Source organism: Drosophila mojavensis, unplaced genomic scaffold (assembly GCF_018153725.1).
Source record: "Drosophila mojavensis isolate 15081-1352.22 unplaced genomic scaffold, ASM1815372v1 contig_136, whole genome shotgun sequence".
NCBI lineage: Eukaryota > Metazoa > Arthropoda > Insecta > Diptera > Drosophilidae > Drosophila > Drosophila mojavensis.
The window spans coordinates 19,760,808-19,780,000 of record NW_025318667.1 but is presented as its reverse complement, the minus strand read 5'-3'; the positions used below and the strand labels follow the sequence as shown (position 1 = coordinate 19,780,000).

The 19,193-nt window shown below is 43.4% G+C and overlaps 2 protein-coding genes across 4 annotated transcripts in view; one reads left to right on the top strand and one right to left on the bottom strand.

Annotated features, from left to right (window-relative positions):
* Positions 1-19,193, bottom strand: part of LOC6584298 (chaoptin) — a 242,412-nt gene that overhangs the window by 79,818 nt on the left and 143,401 nt on the right. The gene's annotated exons all lie outside the window — the stretch shown is intronic.
* On the top strand, positions 7,982-10,493 carry LOC6584289. Its single transcript, XM_002009909.4, has one exon. It carries the CDS (start codon positions 8,234-8,236, stop codon positions 10,376-10,378), a length of 2,145 nt encoding a protein of 714 aa, XP_002009945.1. The 5' UTR covers positions 7,982-8,233; the 3' UTR covers positions 10,379-10,493.

Below are 19,193 nucleotides of genomic sequence, written 5' to 3'. Positions count from 1 at the left end.
CACACACACGCGTGCACACACACATGCACAGACACGCCCCTAATATGCTAGAATATCTGTCACACTCGCATGCAGCCGGCGTAGGTGTCGATGTTGTTGTTGCTGCTGCTGCTGCTGCTGCTGTCGTCGTTGTTGTTGTTGTTGCTGGTGTGTTTGACTCGTGTAGCAAATGCCATTAGGAAAATTTAACTTTTTTCCCAAAAAAAAAAGAATCGAGGCAAAAATGGAAAAAAAAAATCTTTGGCAAACATATGCAGACGGCATGTTAACACGGCGAATAAAATACAAGCGCAAGGACAGGGCAGGGCAGGGAGGGTGGGTGAGCGGCTGCGGCTGCTGGAGAAATTGGCAGAGCTGTGAAAATGCGTGTTTACCTAACGATTGCATTAGGCGCTGATTGCAGCAGCAGCAGCAGCAGCAGCAGCAGCAGCAGCAGCAGCAGCAGCAGCAGCAGCAGCAGCAGCAGCAGCAGCAGCAGCGGCTCAGTTTGTTTGTGCACGCGACTGTGCGAATGTGGCCCAGACGCGCGTTTGCTTTTCAGCTGCCATTCGTCAGTCGGCTGCAGCACCGCCACCTGGCGGCGCGTAGCGGTGCCGCAGTGCCGCTGCCTGTGCGCTGCATGCCTTAAGGCGCGCGCTTATATTTGATAGCACACACACACACGCACACACACAGCTCGATTGCATAAAATTTGAAAAAGAAAAAATAAACCATGCCACAATTTGCGCAAAAGCAAAATGGAATCGTTTGCATTTTTGCATATCGAACGACACAGTATTTGTCATACAAATCGAGCCGAAATAAGAGAGGAGCAAAAATTGTATATATGCATGTATGTATGTATGTGTGTATAAATAAAATATTTCAATTACATAAGAAAATTTGTATTTGTGTTTGTGCTGGACTTTTGGCTGCAGGGCTGGGGGGCGGAAAACTGACTGGCCCGAGGGGGGAGGGGGGGTTGGAGCTGCCATGTTTATAAGCCAAATGGCAATAGTTGCCAGAAGGAAATTGTTGTTTATTTAACTATTAAGCTAAAATGCACACTGAAAGCTGGACGATAAAACGACGCAGTTAAACGCTACGGCATGCATGTGTGTGTGTGTGTGTGTGTGTGTGCATAAAATATAAATGAAACACCGCCTAATTCTATGCAATACAAAGTCTCAATGTGCTGTGCAGTATTTTAGTTTTCAATGGCTGAGCTTTTATGCAAAGTAAACACACACGCACATAATTCAACTGACTGTGTGTGTGTGTGTATGTGTGTGTATTTGTATTTGTATTTGCCAGCTGAAGCATTAGCTATTGTCTGCCTGTCAAATCTGCCCATTGCGAGGGGGCGGTGGGGGCGAGGAGCGTGCGTGGCTTGTTGGCAGCCTTGTTGCTGTTTTTGGGGTTACGTTGCACAGCTGAAGGGAAGCTTCGCAATCTGCTCAATGAATCTCAATAAGTTTGTCAGAGTATGTGTGTGTGTGTGTGTGTGTGTGTGTGTGTGTGTGTGTGTGTGAGAGAGTGTGTGTGAGTGATGCTTAAGCTTGTTTGCATTTGTGTGCGTGTGCTAAATCAAGCGGTAATTGGGTCTTCCCTCTCTCTCTCTCTCTCTCTCTCTCTCTCTCTATCTCTCTATCTCTCTGCCTACACCTCTGCCGCTGCCGTTGTTTATATAATTGAAACTAACACAAATAAAGTGCAAAAGCTTTCTGATTATGGGGCTTTGTGCCAACCACAAAATGAGCGTGGCTAAAAGCCCAGTCAAATGCTGTCCCGTTACAATTGCCGCTGCCACAGATTCACCAGCCAGCCACTTACATTGCTACAGTGAATTGTGTTGGCGCTGCTGTTGCTTGGGCAGCGACAACATGTACTCCAAATCGCTTTCCTTACTATCGAACAGCACAGTGATTCAAAAGTGTTGAGAATGAATCGAATATGACTTAATTTATTAAATATATTTATATTATTTTCAGGCTATTTATTTATTATTGTTCATAATAATTTGGCAGGCGAACAAATTCGTTAAAATAATAATAATGCAATTTAAAACTGATCAAATTAAAATTAATTTTAATTTATATATATTCATAACGTTAATTAATTTTGTTTAAAATATATTTACTATTGTAAAGTAATTTAGTATTCATATATTATCATAATCATCTAGAAGAATAACAAATTCGTATAAAAAAATATAATATAATAATAATAATAATAGTAAAATAAATTAAAGGTAAATTTAATTATAATTCATTGTAATTATAGTTAATTAAGCAAAGTTGGTTATTAAATTTTGGCAAAACTAATAAAAATATAATACATTTGTGAATAAGGTAAATTTTAGAATATTATTTTGCATATTTTGTATCATAAAAAATTAAATAAAATAAGCCAATCATTAAAAAATTATACAAAAAATAAATGAAATAAACCAATTGCTTGGTTTATTTTATTAACTTATTTTTATTTATTTATTTATTTTATTTTATTTATTTTTTATTTTTTTATTTATTTTTTGTTATAAGATTTTTTACCGTTTAATTTTGGGTATAATTTCAACAACAATTTTTTATATGGTAGCTATGAAATATAAAATATAAAAGTTAATGTGAGATTTTATTTGATTTATATTTTATATTATATAAATGATGGATTTTATTTTATTATATTAATTTTTATTCGATTATATTTTTCTTTTTTACTTATTTTATTTTATTTGCTTTATCTCAAGTCTCTGAGAAAGATTTTTTGTTGGTCAAAATATAGTCTCTTGATATTAATTGCAAATGAATTCTAGTAAATTAACACAACACTCCACTTTAAACTCTAAAGAATGCATTCATTTGAATTTGCAGCGCTTCGAGCCCACTGTGCGGCGCATAAAATTCAAGGTGCCTCCGCACAAATGTGTGTGAGTGCTTGATTAGTGCTTGAGTGTGCATGCGTGCGTGCCCATGTGTGTATGTGTGTGTGTGTGTGTTTGCTGTTGTTTAAGCTGCTGTTAACTTAAGTATAACAATGATAAGGATAACGTTAGACGATTGCGATTTTGTTGGCATTTAAGCTGCAAAACGAGCTCAGCAAACTGCCAACGCGCACACACTCACACACACAAACACACACACATATGAGTGTTTGCACCTTATTTATTTGGCACTTTCATTGCTGGCACACAAACACACTGACACACACTCACACACACGCACACACAGACATAAAGTTGGCCACTTACTCAAACAATTGTGTTAAGTAATTGGAATGGTTGGGATTTGCTGTTTGAACAAAAGTTTCGTGCCGTTGTTGATTTTGTTGCCGGTGTTGCACTTGATATAATGCCACAAGCCGTGTGTGGATTCGCCAGATATAATTGTACACACAAACATACACACACACACACACACACACATACACATACGTATGTATCTGCAGCTATAAGCAGCTATCTTATGAGCCTATCTGAGGCAGATTTAGCCAGCACTCGGTTCATTAGTTTGCCATATGCCCGATGCTCGGTTGTTGTTCTTGTTGTTGTTGTTGCTGTTGTTGTTGTTGTGTCTGTTGCTGTTGCCGCTGGTGCTCAATGAAAAGGCTTAAATGCTCATTTGACGCAATTCATTCGGCTGTATTTACGCACCCACAAACACACACACACACACACACACACAGGGAGACAGACGCGTCGTGGAACTCAATTAATGGCAATAAATGCAAATTACATTTAAATGTGGCGCATAATTTTGCATTTGGCTGCCTTTTCCTGTAGCTGTGCGGTTGGCATTTTAGTTATTTACGAGCCATCACTTCCTAACCAACACCACCCACCCCTCCCTGCCACGCCCCATCCAGGCCTGTTAGTCGGCTAAAATATGCATTTGGCCGGGCTAAATGCTGCATGATTCTAGCTGCAGCTGTTCGTCAATTGGCAAACCGATTTATAACGAAATTAGTTAATATCTGCTTGTGGCTAAGCAGCTCTCATTGTAAATGCAATCATTGTAACTTAAAGTATGAATAATACCTCTGAAATTTCTCCATTTGCCATGACTATAAAAAGTCAAAGTTTGCAAAATAATAATAATAATAATTGCAAAGTAATAATAATAATACTTATGCATTTATGAATAATGACAATAATGATTATATAAAAAAGTGCCAATAAACACATTGAAATATAAATCATAATTAACATATAGAATTTTAAAGTGTAATAAAATATTAAATGTAAATGTAATGTCAATAAAATAATTGTAAGAAGTAAACATAAAAAAATTAAATTAAAAATATTTAATAAAATTTAAAAAAAGAATTAAATAAAAATATAAATATACGTATATATAATTACGAGTATAATAGAATAAAACGAATTGTAATAGCAATGATAATGAACAGCAGAAAATATAATATTAATATACTTAGTAATACAAAAAAAAAAAAAAAAAAAATAAAATAAATAAATAAATAAATAAAAATATATACCTCATTGGTATTTAACGAAGCAATGTAATGCTAATGATAATGAGAGAGGACAATGCAATAAATATCTGGCACAAAAGAAATTATTATTTATTATAAATTAATTGATAATAATAATAATAATAATAATAATAAAAATATTAATAATAATAATAATAATAATAATAATAATAATAATAATAATAATAATAATAATAATAATAATAATAATATTTATTATTAAATTACAATGTAAGAATAAATTATGATGAAATTTTCTGATTAATTACATATAATTAATAATTAATTAAATATACACATCCATTTTATTACCAATAACCCATTATTATGATTACATAATGACAATGAAGGAATGTAATTCATTGCTGCATATGCACATCAGCTCTAATAAGAATTATCATCATCATCCATCATTAAAGTCTCCAACCAACTTGAATTCCTCACGCTGGCTCTCGTCTCCTGCCGTCACATTGTGCGGCTGCAGTGCAACATATACATATATATACATATATAAATGTGTGTGTGTGTGTGTGCAGTTGTAGCTGACATCCCAGTTGGGGCTGTGAACCGGCAATAAAAGTGGCGTGCGCTATTACAATGAAGCCGGCTGCCGTCGCCCAGAGCTTGATTAAGCGCATCGAGCTGCTGCTCAGCTTAAGCCAATCAGCTGGCCAACGAGCTGCTGCCATGTGTTTTGTGTAATTTGAAAACGAAACCTGCAATCGCCATGACCATCGCCATCGTAATCGCAATCACAATCTCATAATGCGCCGTATTCATTCATTGTCATTGTCATCGGCGTTGTCATTGCCGTTTTTCGTTGTCCCAGCTCGCTGGCTGGTCGTTTGCCATTGTCCATCCTCTGTCCGTCCGTCCGCCGTCCGCACACTTGTCATAAATAAGCTGTGCAGCTTGAAGCTCTCTCTTAACTCTCAACTCTCAGCTCGCGGCTCTTTGCTCTTGGCTCTTGGCGCTCAGCTGCCCTCAGCTCAGGGCTCGCATTGAATGACTGAATTCAATTTAACGAGAAATTGCAACAATCAACGCTGCTCAGTGCGTCCAGCGTCCTGTGTGTCCTGTGTGTCCTCCGTGTCCTGTGTGTCCTGCGTTCTGCGTCTAGTGGCACGCTCTTTTCAACGACATGCGCCTCTTCTTTTTTAGCACCGACTGCTGCAATGCCCTTCCCTATGGGCATTTGCATTCGCTCATAGAGCATGGAGCACATTTTTTTGTAATGAAATATTATATATACAATATTAATATAAATATATATTATATACAGTCGAGTACCGATAATTTAAAATGTCAAGGGCATCAGTTTTTGTTGTTGTTAATTTATTTACACAGAAAGTAAAATTATCGATAATTATCGAAAACGAGTTTTGTTTAAGGGAGTAGAATTTTTTTTCTCGATTTATAGCGATTTTTGAGGTAAGTGGCCTATAAATTATCGAGACTCGACTGTTTATAATATAGATAAAATATGTAACCATTATTTTTTAATATACAATAAAGCGAGTGTAGAAAATTTAAAAAATAATTAATAAGCTAAATACATAAATATATATAAAGTAAATATAAGTAAAAAAGTATGCATAGGAAAAAATAAATCTGCCTGAAGGCCTTTGCAGCTCAGGCGTTAAACAAAATTGTTATTTAGAATTAATTCTTTGTAACAATCAAATAAATAAATACATAATAAATATTATACAATTATTTATTTATTTTCTTATTAATGGAACAATTCAGTTTAGCTATCTCAAAACCTAGCTTCAATTTGATTATGATTTTCATATACAGAATTTCAATTTATAGTAAAGGGCATTTGCTCGTCGGCTTACTATTTAAATTTACTCTTATTTTTTTTTCTCTATACTCTTTTTTGTTGTCGTTTTCGTTTTGTGACGCCCACATTTTGCGGACAGCCAAAAAACGAGCAGCCAAAGCAGACCAGACAATGGGCTGATCGGCTTGATGGTCGGATGGCTGGCTGGATGGCTGGCTGGCTGGCTGGCTGGAAAGGATTTCGAGGTGACCAAGAGGCAGCAACAGGAGTCGCAATAACAAGAGCTCCATGCTGTTGCAGCTCCATGCCGCGACAGCGCAGGAAACGCGAGGCATGCCACCAAAGGGCGGCAGCACCGCAAAAGGCACAAAATAAAACGTTGGCCAACGGCAGCGAATGGCGCAAAAAGTTGCACAGCGTATGCCAACAATGTAATTTTGACGCTTGATCTCGGTAAAGCACACACACACACACACACATGCCAAATGGCAGATGGAAAAGGGCGTGGCAAAAAAAAGAGGAAAAGAAACGAAAATAAAAAGAAAAACAAACAAATACCGCTGGATAATGGACACCGATGAATGCAGCACAAAAAATGCCACATATGTGTGGGTGAGTCTATATATACATGTGTGTGCGTGTGTGTGTGTGTGTTTACAGAACAATGGTTGCATTGAGCCGATGCTGTTGTTGTTGTTGTTGCTGTTGCTGCTCGTTTTGAGTGCGTTTTTGCGCGATTTCGGTTCACATGCGTTTTCTTTGCACAGCAGCAGGAGCAGGAGCAGGAGCAGCAACTGCACGCTTCCGCTGCTGCTGCTGCTGCTGCTGCTGGCACTGTCCCCGCGCCATCCCCTGTCGCTCAAACAGAACTTTGTGCTGTGTGTTATTACTGCCAAACCGCAGACGTCGCAGCCAAACGGCCTCATAATATTTCATGGCTGCATGCAGTTTGTTGACATGCCGTTTGCCGCTTCCTTCGGTCCGGGCCACCGTCTTGATTATGCGGCAACAGGACACGTGCAACTTGGCACCTTGTCAAACAGGATGCAGGCAGCAGCAGCAGCAGCAGCAACATCCTCCCAGCTGAACTACAGTTTTCGGTTAGGGCTCAGCCATGCTCACTAACGAGAGTTCTCTAAGGAGTGAAATTGATGTTAATGGTCTAGCCAGGCATTTGGGTCTATATGGCCTATGTGCTATTTATTTAGGATACGGATGGGACAGAGCTAGAATAGTATAGGCATGTTACTCTGCCTACCCTATATCAGGAGAAGCCGCTGCTCTGAGAGGTTATTCCATATAATTAATCTGATTCTTATAATTACTTCAGTTGTACTTTGATTATGTATGTATGTATGTATGTATGTATATACACATATATATATATAGACATATCTCTGTCTGTCTGTGTAGACAATCACAGCCCGAGCTTAATTTGGCCAAGCAAAACGTTCTCATGCCTTTTCTCTCTCTCTCTCTCTTTCTCTGCAATATCCTGCGGCCTTTCAGCTGGCAAATATTATTGTTGATTAAGAAAATTTGCTATTGAAATAAATATTTATTTTTCATTCGGTAATTGTAGTTGATTAATTTCGGACTTTTGACAGAACTGGCCTAGAAGCCAAGGCAGATTTAAATATTTTCAAAACTATAGATATGAAATTGAGCTCGAGAATACAGTGAAGGAAACGTCCTAGCCTACTGTCAATGGGAACGAGTCAATGTAGTCGTCCGCCCAGCTGGCGATCAAACTAGTTCAGCTCTGACAGCTACGGAGTATCGAGAAATCAATATCTTTAGAATCAGGCATTGTCTTCGTTTGCCTCTGTTTGGCGCCGGGACAACCATAAACCAGATCCGTTTGCTCGGACGCTCGAGCTAATCAAATTCACCAAATTTATCAATTTCATCAAATTCTGCAATTTCCGCAAGTACCGCTAATATTCCGTTAATATTTCACCCAAAATTCAAGTCATAATGTATCCAAATGTGAGTGCAACCGTCTGCGTGATGGTGACGGTGCCCACTGCCCAGCAGGAGGCGGCACAGCAGCAGAGCCTGCACAACAAGCACTTCGCCGACAAGTTCAACGACATCGAATGCACCTGTGCCTGCCACAACTGGAGCTCCGTCTACTGCGGCCAGTGCCGCCAGCGGGCGGAGAGGGGCCGATCGCTGGAGCTGCCGGATGTGGACCGGACAGCGCCAATGGAGAAGGTGCTGCGCCAGATTATCTCCCAGCTGCGGCTGGAGCATGTGTTCTGGTCACAGGACCTCAGCGGCGGCCAGCTGCAGGCGCGCTTCGACCTGAAGCAGGACGAGCGCTACGAGCGCCTGCTCTACACACTGCGGGAGTGGGGCATCGGCGAGCGGCCGGGCACCCATGTCACCGCCTTCAACTGTCTGGACACGCGCGTTCCGCTCGGTGCGGCGGCAAAATCTCGCGACTATGGATCAGCAGGAGCCGCAGGAGCAATGGTCGCGAGCGGCACTGGCGATGCCTACGATGACGAGCCGAACGAGAGCCAGCGCATGGGCTGGCAGAGCTTCGTGGACTCGGTGCGCTGTCGACTGAACGTGAACCAGGTGGTGCGCATGGTGCGCCGCGATGCCACCGTCAACTTTGACTTTGTGGTGCTGCTGATGGTCGCCGCACTGCTCTCCTGCGTCGGCCTGGTGGAGAACAGCTTCCTGTATCTATCCAGCAGCATGCTCATCTCGCCGCTGATGGGCCCGATCATAGCGGCGATATTCGGCTCGGTGATCAACGACCGAGGCCTGCGCTGGCTGGGCATCAAGAACGAGCTGATCGGCATTGGCATCTCGGTGGGCACCGGTTTCCTCTTCGGCAGCGCCGTCTGCCTGTGCGGCCTGAGCCGCTTCTTCATGCTCTCCTCCGGCTTCACCGAGGAGATCATCTCGCGCTGCGACACCCACTCGCTGGCCATCGGCCTCTGCACGGCGCTCGTCTCCGGCGCGGCGGCCGCCATCGGCGTGCTGGGCGGCAATACTGGTTCGCTGGTGGGCGTGGCCATATCGGCATCCCTGCTGCCGCCGGCTGTGAACGCCGGCCTGCTGTGGGCAATCGCCCTCTGCACCCGGCTGTTCCACATCGATCCCGATCTGCTGCAGAACCTGTCCAAGCATCGCGACTACTCGGCGCAGCTGCACGTGGAGCTCTTCGTCTGCGCAACGGTGAGCATGGCGCTCACGCTGGTCAACGTGGTGTGCGTGTGGCTGATGGGCGTGGTGGTGCTGCGCATCAAGGAGGTGGCGCCGGCGGTGCAGCGGGATCAGCAGTTCTGGCGGCACGACGTGCGCCTCGCCCGCGAGGTGGCGCTGAACGATCCGGAGCTGCACAGCGCCATCGATCGCCTAGACCTGGACGAGCGGCGACAGGTGAATCTGGATGCCGCCCACTACCAGCACACCTGGTCGCCGGGCACGGTGGTGCGGCCGCGCACCCGCCCGGACACAGCTGGCAGCTGCCAGGGCAAGGAGAACAACCGCAACTATCACACGGTACACGGCTTCCAGAACTTCTGCATGACGCTGCACAAGCGCAGCTCGGAGCAGCCCAGGCGCAGCTCGGAGCAGCCCAGGCGCAGCTCGGAGCAGCCCAGGCGTTCATCCAGCGTGCTGCCCAGCTTCCTGGACGTCTTCAAGCCACTGGAGACGGCCGAGCGCAGCTCAGCACCGATAACCGTTACCGTCCATAAGCCACCGCCACCGCCGCCAGAGTCAGAGACTGAGACCGAGCCAGAGCCGCTGACCATTCCCGTTCCAGCAGCGGGCAGCGGCGCAACGACCAACTATCGCAGCCTGCCCGATCTGCGGGTCAGCTGCCCCGCCAGCGAGGAGCAATGCGCCCAGGAGCTCTCCGATCCGGAGCCGCACACCAAGTCGAAGATCTCGCGCAGCGTACACTGGAACGTGGAGCGCCGTTCGCTGAACGATAGTCCCGACTCCTGCTCGCTGCCCAGCAGCAGCCAGGACTCACAGCGGCGCTACTCCGTCCAGATGCTGGTCCCACCGCCGCCCGACCGTCGACTGCGTCTGCTGGAGCGACGTCAGCCCGAGGACAGCGAGGAGAGCGAATACAAGCACGAGTTCAATGTCTAGTCCAACTGTATCTCTCTGTGTGTTTGTGTGTGCGTGTGCGTGTGCGTGTCTGTGTGTGCCTCACTCACTTTACTTGGCCAATAGAAAAGCCTGCGAACAGCAACGCAAACATTGAGCACCGAACTTCTCTTTCATTTGATGTCGCGCCGCTTTGGCTCCTGTTTTGCTTTGATTACTTCGCGATGTCCTTGTTTGCCCAGCACTTTGCGGCTCCACTTGCCACATTCCCTGGACATCGCCCTGGACCGGCAGCCCTGTGCCAGTCCTCTCGCCTGCCTCTGGCTGCGGCATGACAAACATTTTGTTGGCTTTCAATTTGCCGGCTCTGCCCTCCCCTCCCCCTTGCCGACAGACTGGCTCAGTGGATCAATAAGTCACATCGTGAGCTCCTGTTTGAGCTAACATTGACTTGCTTTGTTCCTCAAAGGCTTACTCCTTTGTCGGTCTCTGCACAAGCTAAGCTCCCTCTCTCTCTCTCTCTCTCTCTCTCTCTCTCTCTCTATCATTCGCTCTCGCTCTCCCCCAATATACATATAGATGAGCAGCTGACAGCTAACCAATTGCTCTTAGCTTACGTATTGTTTCTTCCATATCGCATAAAGTGTACAATGCTGGCAGCTTGTAGCCTATTTCTTAATCCAGCCGCTCTAATACTCGCTCACGCACTGCAGAGAGCATATTGGTTCTTGTGTCAGATCTGTTTATAGGCTGAACTCTCTACGTCTATTTTCGAGTTGACTTTCGCTAGCTCTGCATTTGGGAAGCATCGTTGATCTGCTGAGCGAGTATTGTGCAGTCGATCAGCACATGCATATATACACTGAACTAGGTGTACTTCCATCAGACAGTGTTGTAAAGTGATCTATCACATCACATCAACTACTCGTAGCTTTGCTTTGCTCTGATCAGGAACTTTGCTGATCCACGTTGATCTGCTGAGCGAGTATTAGGCAGTCGATCATGACATATGTGTATAGAGAGTGAGCTAGATTTAATTCGACTATACTATAGCCCTCTTCTGTTCTCGAGCTCACTTAAGCCAGCTCTGAACTGATTAGCTTGCTGAGCGAGTATTGGGCAGTCGGTCAGGCTATATATAGAGTGAGCTGGATTTGCTTTTATTATTTTATTAGACAGTGTTCTATCAATTCTGATTCTGTTATATTATAGTGCATTCGATTACATAATATCAACTAGCTCTGTAATAGGCGAGCTTCGTTGCTCTGCTGAGCGAGTATTGAGCAGTCGATCAGAGTGTCGATCACTTCTATTATACTAAAAAGTGTTCTATCATATCACATCAGCTGCTCCTCCTTAATCTACCGAGCGAGTATTACGCAGTCGGATACAATGAGAGGTAACTATACTTCTATTATTATAGAGTCTATTATATTAGAATTATAGAGTATTTTTCCTATTTAAACTCACTTTACAATATGTTAACCTGCTGAGCGAGTATTACGCAGTCGATCGGAACATATATGAAATGAAGTAATTATACTGCTTTCTTATAGAGTTCTATTATCATTAAGTCATATAATTTATTATTATAGATTCTATTGCAGGTATTATAGAGTGTTTTTCAATTTCCAAGCTCGAGCTGAGCTGACGAACGAGTATTGGGCAGTCGATCAGGACATGCCCAGAGCTAAGTTGTTATACTTCTATTAGACATATTATACGTTTGTTTTGCTACTATTATTATAGAGTCTATTGTAGCGTGTTAATTCCGTTAGCCTGCTGAGCGAGCATTACGCAGTCGTTCTCAACCCATGCATGTCCTGTGGAAAGCCGTCTTCGCTTATGCACAAACACTTTTCATTTGCTGCTCTCGACTTTTCTGTGCAATTTTCGTTCGCTGATTGCTTTCAGATGTTTCGTATTTTTTTTTTCTTTTTTTTTTGTTTTTTTTTTTTGATATCCTTTTCGACTAGCTCGGTCTCGGCTCTAATAGACAAGAACAATTACGTGTTGCGTGTTGTATTGTGGCCATGGCTGTGCCTGTTGTCCTGGTCATTGGGCCCAATTGGCCAACAGGCATTGTTAGCCAGCCTGGAGTTCAGTGTGAAAAAAGGTCCTGCGGCCCAGTGGGTGATCCTTTGATGTGATGGGCTGCTGTTGTTGCTCTAGCTGTTGTTGCTTAACAGTAATGTTTATTTGCCATTTGGCACTGTCGCTGTCCTTGCCACGTGCACCGCATCCCATTTGCTGTTTGCTGTCGGCTGTTGGCTGTTTGCGTCCTGCAGGTGCGACATTTGTCAGGTAGCCGCAATTAGCGCCATTCGCACAGCGCTGAGCCCACGCAGCACGCACCCTCGCACCCTCGCACCTCGTCCCTCAGCAGCGTCCGATTAACTCGTTTCCGCCCGCCTGCCCGCTAACGACCACTTCAGGGCGCATTCTCCGTCCGCTTGCGGATTCCTCAAGTGCCCGGGCCTCATATAATTTTATGATGCATGCGCGAGAATTTGTGAGTCCATGAGGGAAGTGCCAAAGGTGGCCGAGGTGGCCAGGCAGACTGAGGCCCGACCAGCGCTTGCATCTCACACCCCGGCCCAAAAACAAAACCCATTTTAATGGCCATTCTCATAGAGGTGCTAACATGTTTATGTGCCAGCTTTTAGAGCCTCGTTAATGAGGTGAGCGGCCTGAGCAGCACAGTTGCCTTTCCTCCTGCGCCGCTCGTCTTGATTATTGCCATTAGCTGAAGATTACGCTTATTCGCTACACGGGATGGGTTTGAAAAGTTGCAGACGAGCTGGCAGAAAAACTGTCAGCAAAAGAGATAGCACTCTGTCTCTCTCTCTCTCTCTCTCTAATTCTCTCTGCTGTGACTAATGATCAAATGAAGTATACAAAACTGCCTGTAATCCAACAATCAGCAATTTATCTGCACAATATTTATTTGATATGCAACAAGGCGAGGGCAGAATGATATAATATTGTTTCTTTTTTTTTCTGCACTTTTAGTGCGATTCCTTCGCAGGTGTATACAGGTACTGCAATATTCAGGTGTTCATTCTTAACAACTGAAATGAGATCGAATGAAATATACTATAGTCAAAAGCAGCTGCTCTGCTATTCTCGGGATCCCCACGTAAACTCTGAGGACTCTCATTCATAAGGAGAACGTATTTATCTATCGGATTATACGTATTAGTTGTTGCAAAATAAAGAATTTAATAAACAACTTAATGCAATTCATTGCACGCTATTTGGAAGAGCTTCAGCTTAACCCGGACACTGTTGTCTGCCCTCCGCCTCGTCCTCCTCCTGCTTGTGCTCCTGCTACTGCTCCTGCCTCACCCGCTTGGCTGTTCCTGTCTCTGCTTTATGCTGCTCCAAAGCAATTTTTTGTGCTGCCAACTTCAGCTGAACTTCTTTTGCAACAAATTGTGTTGGCTTTGTTATTGTTGGCTGCTGCATTCCGTTTTAATCTTGCCGCAGCACATCGCAGCGCTGCCTGCAACTCGAGCTGGGCCGGCCCAGCGGCAAGTGGACTCCGGACTCCTGGCACTGTCAGCATTGTCCTTTGAAGCGTTCTCTGCTTCTGGTCTTACTTGTAAATTATGTGTTTTAATAATTTACAAAGACTCAAAAACTGAAGCACTTTGCTTATAATCTTTTTGCCGTCTCGCTCACTTTTGATAGCCCTAATGACCAACAGCAACAGCAGCAGCAGCAGCAGCAGGAGTCGGAGGAGCCGGAGGAGCATCTGCAGCAGCTGTAGTTAAATGCAAGCCTGTAAATAACTACAAAAGACACAGATCCGGCTGAAATGGCATATAACGAGCAAAGTCATACAAAAATGCTTGCAAGTACTAACTTTTAATTTCAAAAGGAGCCCAGACCAGATCGCGCTGGCATTTCACTAAGTTTTCGCTTTGGGCGAGGAAGCCTTTGTGCTCGGCCTCGGCTCGGCCGACCCCTTCAATTTGTGTACAACAGCTGCAGCTAAGCCACTTTGAAACGACTTTTGTCATACGATTATTAAAGGTGAAACTTAAATTGCGCCAAAAAGCTGCGAGTTGCCATCAAAGTGGCAAAGTTATCAACTTTGGGATTTCTATTAGGCATGAAGAGAGCTGTGAAGCACTCGAATCGCTGGGAATATTCAAAATATGCAATAGAAAGCAGATAAAGAATACACAATATTTTCATTAATATATAAACAAGACTGCTCCAGTCGGGCATGCCCTAGATGCCCTGCAGAGCTTATATAACAGCTTAACTTGCTTCATTCCTAACGTATCATACTCACTCGATCTCGCTCTGCTCTGGACTTCGGCTCTTTTCGTTTTTGTTTGCTGTTGAGCGCCTTGAGTGAAACTGTTCGTGTGACGCTCTCTGAACGAACATCGTTTAGAGAGAGACACGATTGACGCTCGCTGAACGAATCACTCAAAAAGTCAAGGCAAACGGTCTGCACATTCCCATACATATGCGCACACACCAATACATACACAACAGACATTTACTTTGACGAAAGAAAAGAAAGCAACAACAACGTTTGCCAGCCGATCGCGAACGAGCTCGTTAAAGAGCCGATGCAATCGGTTGCTCTCAGAGCTTTTTCTCATCGTATGGGCAAAAGAGACTTATGTACATATTTATATACTTGCTGCCATCGATAAGTAGGCAACAGCTAGCTGCAAGCTACATACATGCATGCATGTACATATGCATGTATGCCAGTCAGTCGACGCTTTTTCATGCATGCACGCATGCATAGCAAACCTATATATGTATGTGTGTGCCCTTAAGCTCGTGCTCTACTCACTGCATAGTTAAAGCACTGTGGGAGCTTTACTATGAGAGCTTAATTAATCCAACATTATTCGCATTTACAATGCACATACATACATGCATATTTATATATAAATAAATTAACATAATTTAACAACTTTAAATATTGTTTGCTTTTACGAATTACATTCGTGTACTTTAGGCCTTCGTATGTATTTCCTTGCATCTAGTATAACGATCAAACCTGTGTTGAGATAATCAACGTCTGCTTTCATATTTCATTCCCATTCCCATACGCCATTCATAAAGATAAACAGACTATATTAGCTTAACATATTGTCCATCTCTCCCTGAGTCTCTCTCTCGCATGTTCGACATTTGACCCGCCCACCTGCCACCTGCCACAGCAAGTCATGCACATACACACACACACACACACACGGCAGCCACTTACATAGTTCACCTGCCCCAGTCCCACCCTCGCCATCAGCCATCAGCCATCGGCCACAGCCATTTTTGGCCACGCACAAATCTATTTAATTAAAGATTGAGCACTTGGCATTTTGTTTATCTTGGCCATATTGAAGTGTTTAGCACATTGTCAATTAGTCAGCCGGCGTCCGAGGTGGGCCCACATATGTATGTACATACATACATCTATCTCTAATGGTTTCTCATATTGCATGCGCACGTTCCGCACTTCAGAGCACCTGGCCACTTGGCCACTTGGACACCTGGTCACCTGGTCACCTGGTCACCTGGCTGGCTACCTGGCTGAGTTACGATTGCTTACAACTTAATTATCTGCGACGATTACAAGCCGGCAACAAATCTAAACTGGAATGTCCTGCATGTCCTGCATGCGTCCGCCGTCCTCTGTCCGCCTGTTTGTCCCAGCTACGTGTCCTGTCAGCACATTTGTCTACGTGGCGTATGAATAATTGCAAATGCCAACAATTGGAACATTTGCCGTTGTTGTTGCTGTTGTTGTTGTTGTTGCTGCTGCTGTTGTTGTTGCTGACATTCCACAGCTCTCATACATGTTGTGTACGATGCTATTATGCACATGCAAGACTTTTCTTTCACACACCTGCTTGCTGCGTGCATGTCTGTGTGTGTGTGCGTGTGCGTGTGCATGTGTGCGTGTGTGACAATTTAGATAAATAATTCTGAATGTTAATTGAGTGTAAGAAATTTAAGACTGCCAAGAGTTTTAGACTCTGCCTTTTGTGCATGTGCAAATTAATTAACTGAATTATTAAGTGAACAGCAAAATGAGCCAGGCACACACACACACACACACACACACACACACACACGCATACACGCACATGCTCATAGAGAGAATATTATAAATTATGCTTTTATTATATGCCGTAAGTTATTAAGAACAGTAATGATGATGTCCGGCCATGTGCTGGCAGACCGAATAACACACGCACACACACACACACACATCATACACATACATATGCATATACATATACATATGCCTGTCTCTTGGCATTTGGCATTAATTGCGGCCTAGCACCAACAAAAATTACCTGCCTACCCTTGCCTCCCAACACCACTCACCCAACCACCCAACCACCCACCCACTCACCCACCCACACTCCCCGCACTTTCTTCATGCACAGACCACGCCCACTTGCCAGAAACTGACCAGAACTCGTGCATTAGCCAAAACAGAGCAGAACACCCACACAGACACACACACACACACACACACCCACACAGACACACACACACACTTACATAATGAGAGCCGCTGTCCACGTAGCCATTTAGCTGATGGCAAACATTAAGCAATATTTATGACACGCCAGCAGCCCAGCAACGAGGCCCAGCGGCTGGCGAGCAAATTGCAGAGGCAAATGCAAACGCCAAATGCTTATTTAATGAGTTAATTATTTTTTCTGTATTTATTGCAATGCCCCAAAAATATGCGAATATTAACGAAGTAAACGTGCAAATATTTGCAATTAAACGCTAAGCACAAGTCCATTAAATATTTTATTATTTATTACTTGTTCTTCTGCATGTGTGTGTGTGTGTGTGTGTGTGTGTGTGTGTGTGTGTGTGTGTATGTGTGTGTGTGTTCTTCTTTTCATTTTTCTTTTTTCTCTCTGTGTGGAAATTAATATTTTTATGAGGCAGCTCTGTCCAAGATTTATATTATTATAAAGCAAGTGTTTTCAATTTAAAATGTCATTTAATTAGAGTCAACCCAAAGATATTCAAGCTGAGAGAGAAAGAGAACAGATACAGATACAGGTACAGGTACAGGTACAGGTAAAGATACAGATACAGATACAGATACAGATACAGATACAGATACAGATACAGATACAGATACAGATACAGATACAGATACAGATACAGATACAGATACAGATACAGATACAGATACAGATACAGATACAGATACAGATACAGATACAGATACAGATACAGATACAGATACAGATACAGATACAGATACAGATACAGATACAGATACAGATACAGATACAGATACAGATACAGATACAGATACAGATACAGATACAGATACAGATACAGATACAGATACAGATACAGATACAGATACAGATACAGATACAGATACAGATACAGATACAGATACAGATACAGATACAGATACAGATACAGATACAGATACAGATACAGATACAGATACAGATACAGATACAGATACAGATACAGATACAGATACAGATACAGATACAGATACAGATACAGATACAGATACAGATACAGATACAGATACAGATACAGATACAGATACAGATACAGATACAGATACAGATACAGATACAGATACAGATACAGATACAGATACATCAGATACAGATACAGATACAGATACAGATACAGATACAGATACAGATACAGATACAGATACAGATACAGATACAGATACAGATACAGATACAGATACAGATACAGATACAGATACAGATACAGATACAGATACAGATACAGATACAGATACAGATACAGATACAGATACAGATACAGATACAGATACAGATACAGATACAGATACAGATACAGATACAGATACAGATACAGATACAGATACAGATACAGATACAGATACAGATACAAATACAGATACAGATACAGATACAGATACAGATACAGATACAGATACAGATACAGATACAGATACAGATACAGATACAGATACAGATACAGATACAGATACAGATACAGATACAGATACAGATACAGATACAGATACAGATACAGATACAGATACAGATACAGATACAGATACAGATACAGATACAGATACAGATACAGATGCAGATGCAGATGCAGATGCAGATACAGAAAGAGAGAGAGAGAGAGAGAGAGAGAGAGAGAGAGAGAGAGGGGGAGAGGTCGCGAATTCATGTAAATTTAATTAATTGAAATGTTTAGAGGCAAAGCAAGAAGCTTTCAGCTAACAGCTAAGAGCCAAGAGGCAACAACCAAGAACGAGGCAAATGGCCTGCTGTGCGCCTCGGCTCGGACTTGGCTCGAGCGTCAATCAGTCAGGCAATCATTCAAGCGCACATTTACTTATTTATTTATTTATTTTAGCAGCTCGAGCCAGTTCGAGGCGGCCCGTCCAAGTCGTGACTCATCACCAGTCACTCACTTGGCACTTGGCACTTGGCACTCGGCACTCGGCACTCGGCACTCAGAGCTAGGCAATCGGCAATCGGCATTCGGGGTGCTGTGACTCGGCAGGCAGCACACAAAATATGTTTGCTATTTAATTGCTCTTTTGCCAATTTCCGTGTCGAGCGGGCAAAACGCTTTTAATTACTTAACCGGAAATTGGCAATTAAAGCGATTTAACGGCCCACATGCATGAGAGACTGCACAGAATTCTCATTTGCCTGCCAAAAACTTAACCAATGCCAGCCATCAGCAACATCAGCAACATCAGCACCGGCTCTACAACTCTACAACTCGCCGACTCTACTCTACTCGACGATTCTACTCTCTCTCTCTCTCTCGCTCCCCCGGCTCCACTCGCGGCTCGTAATCAAGTTTTAAATGGCCACAGCAGTCG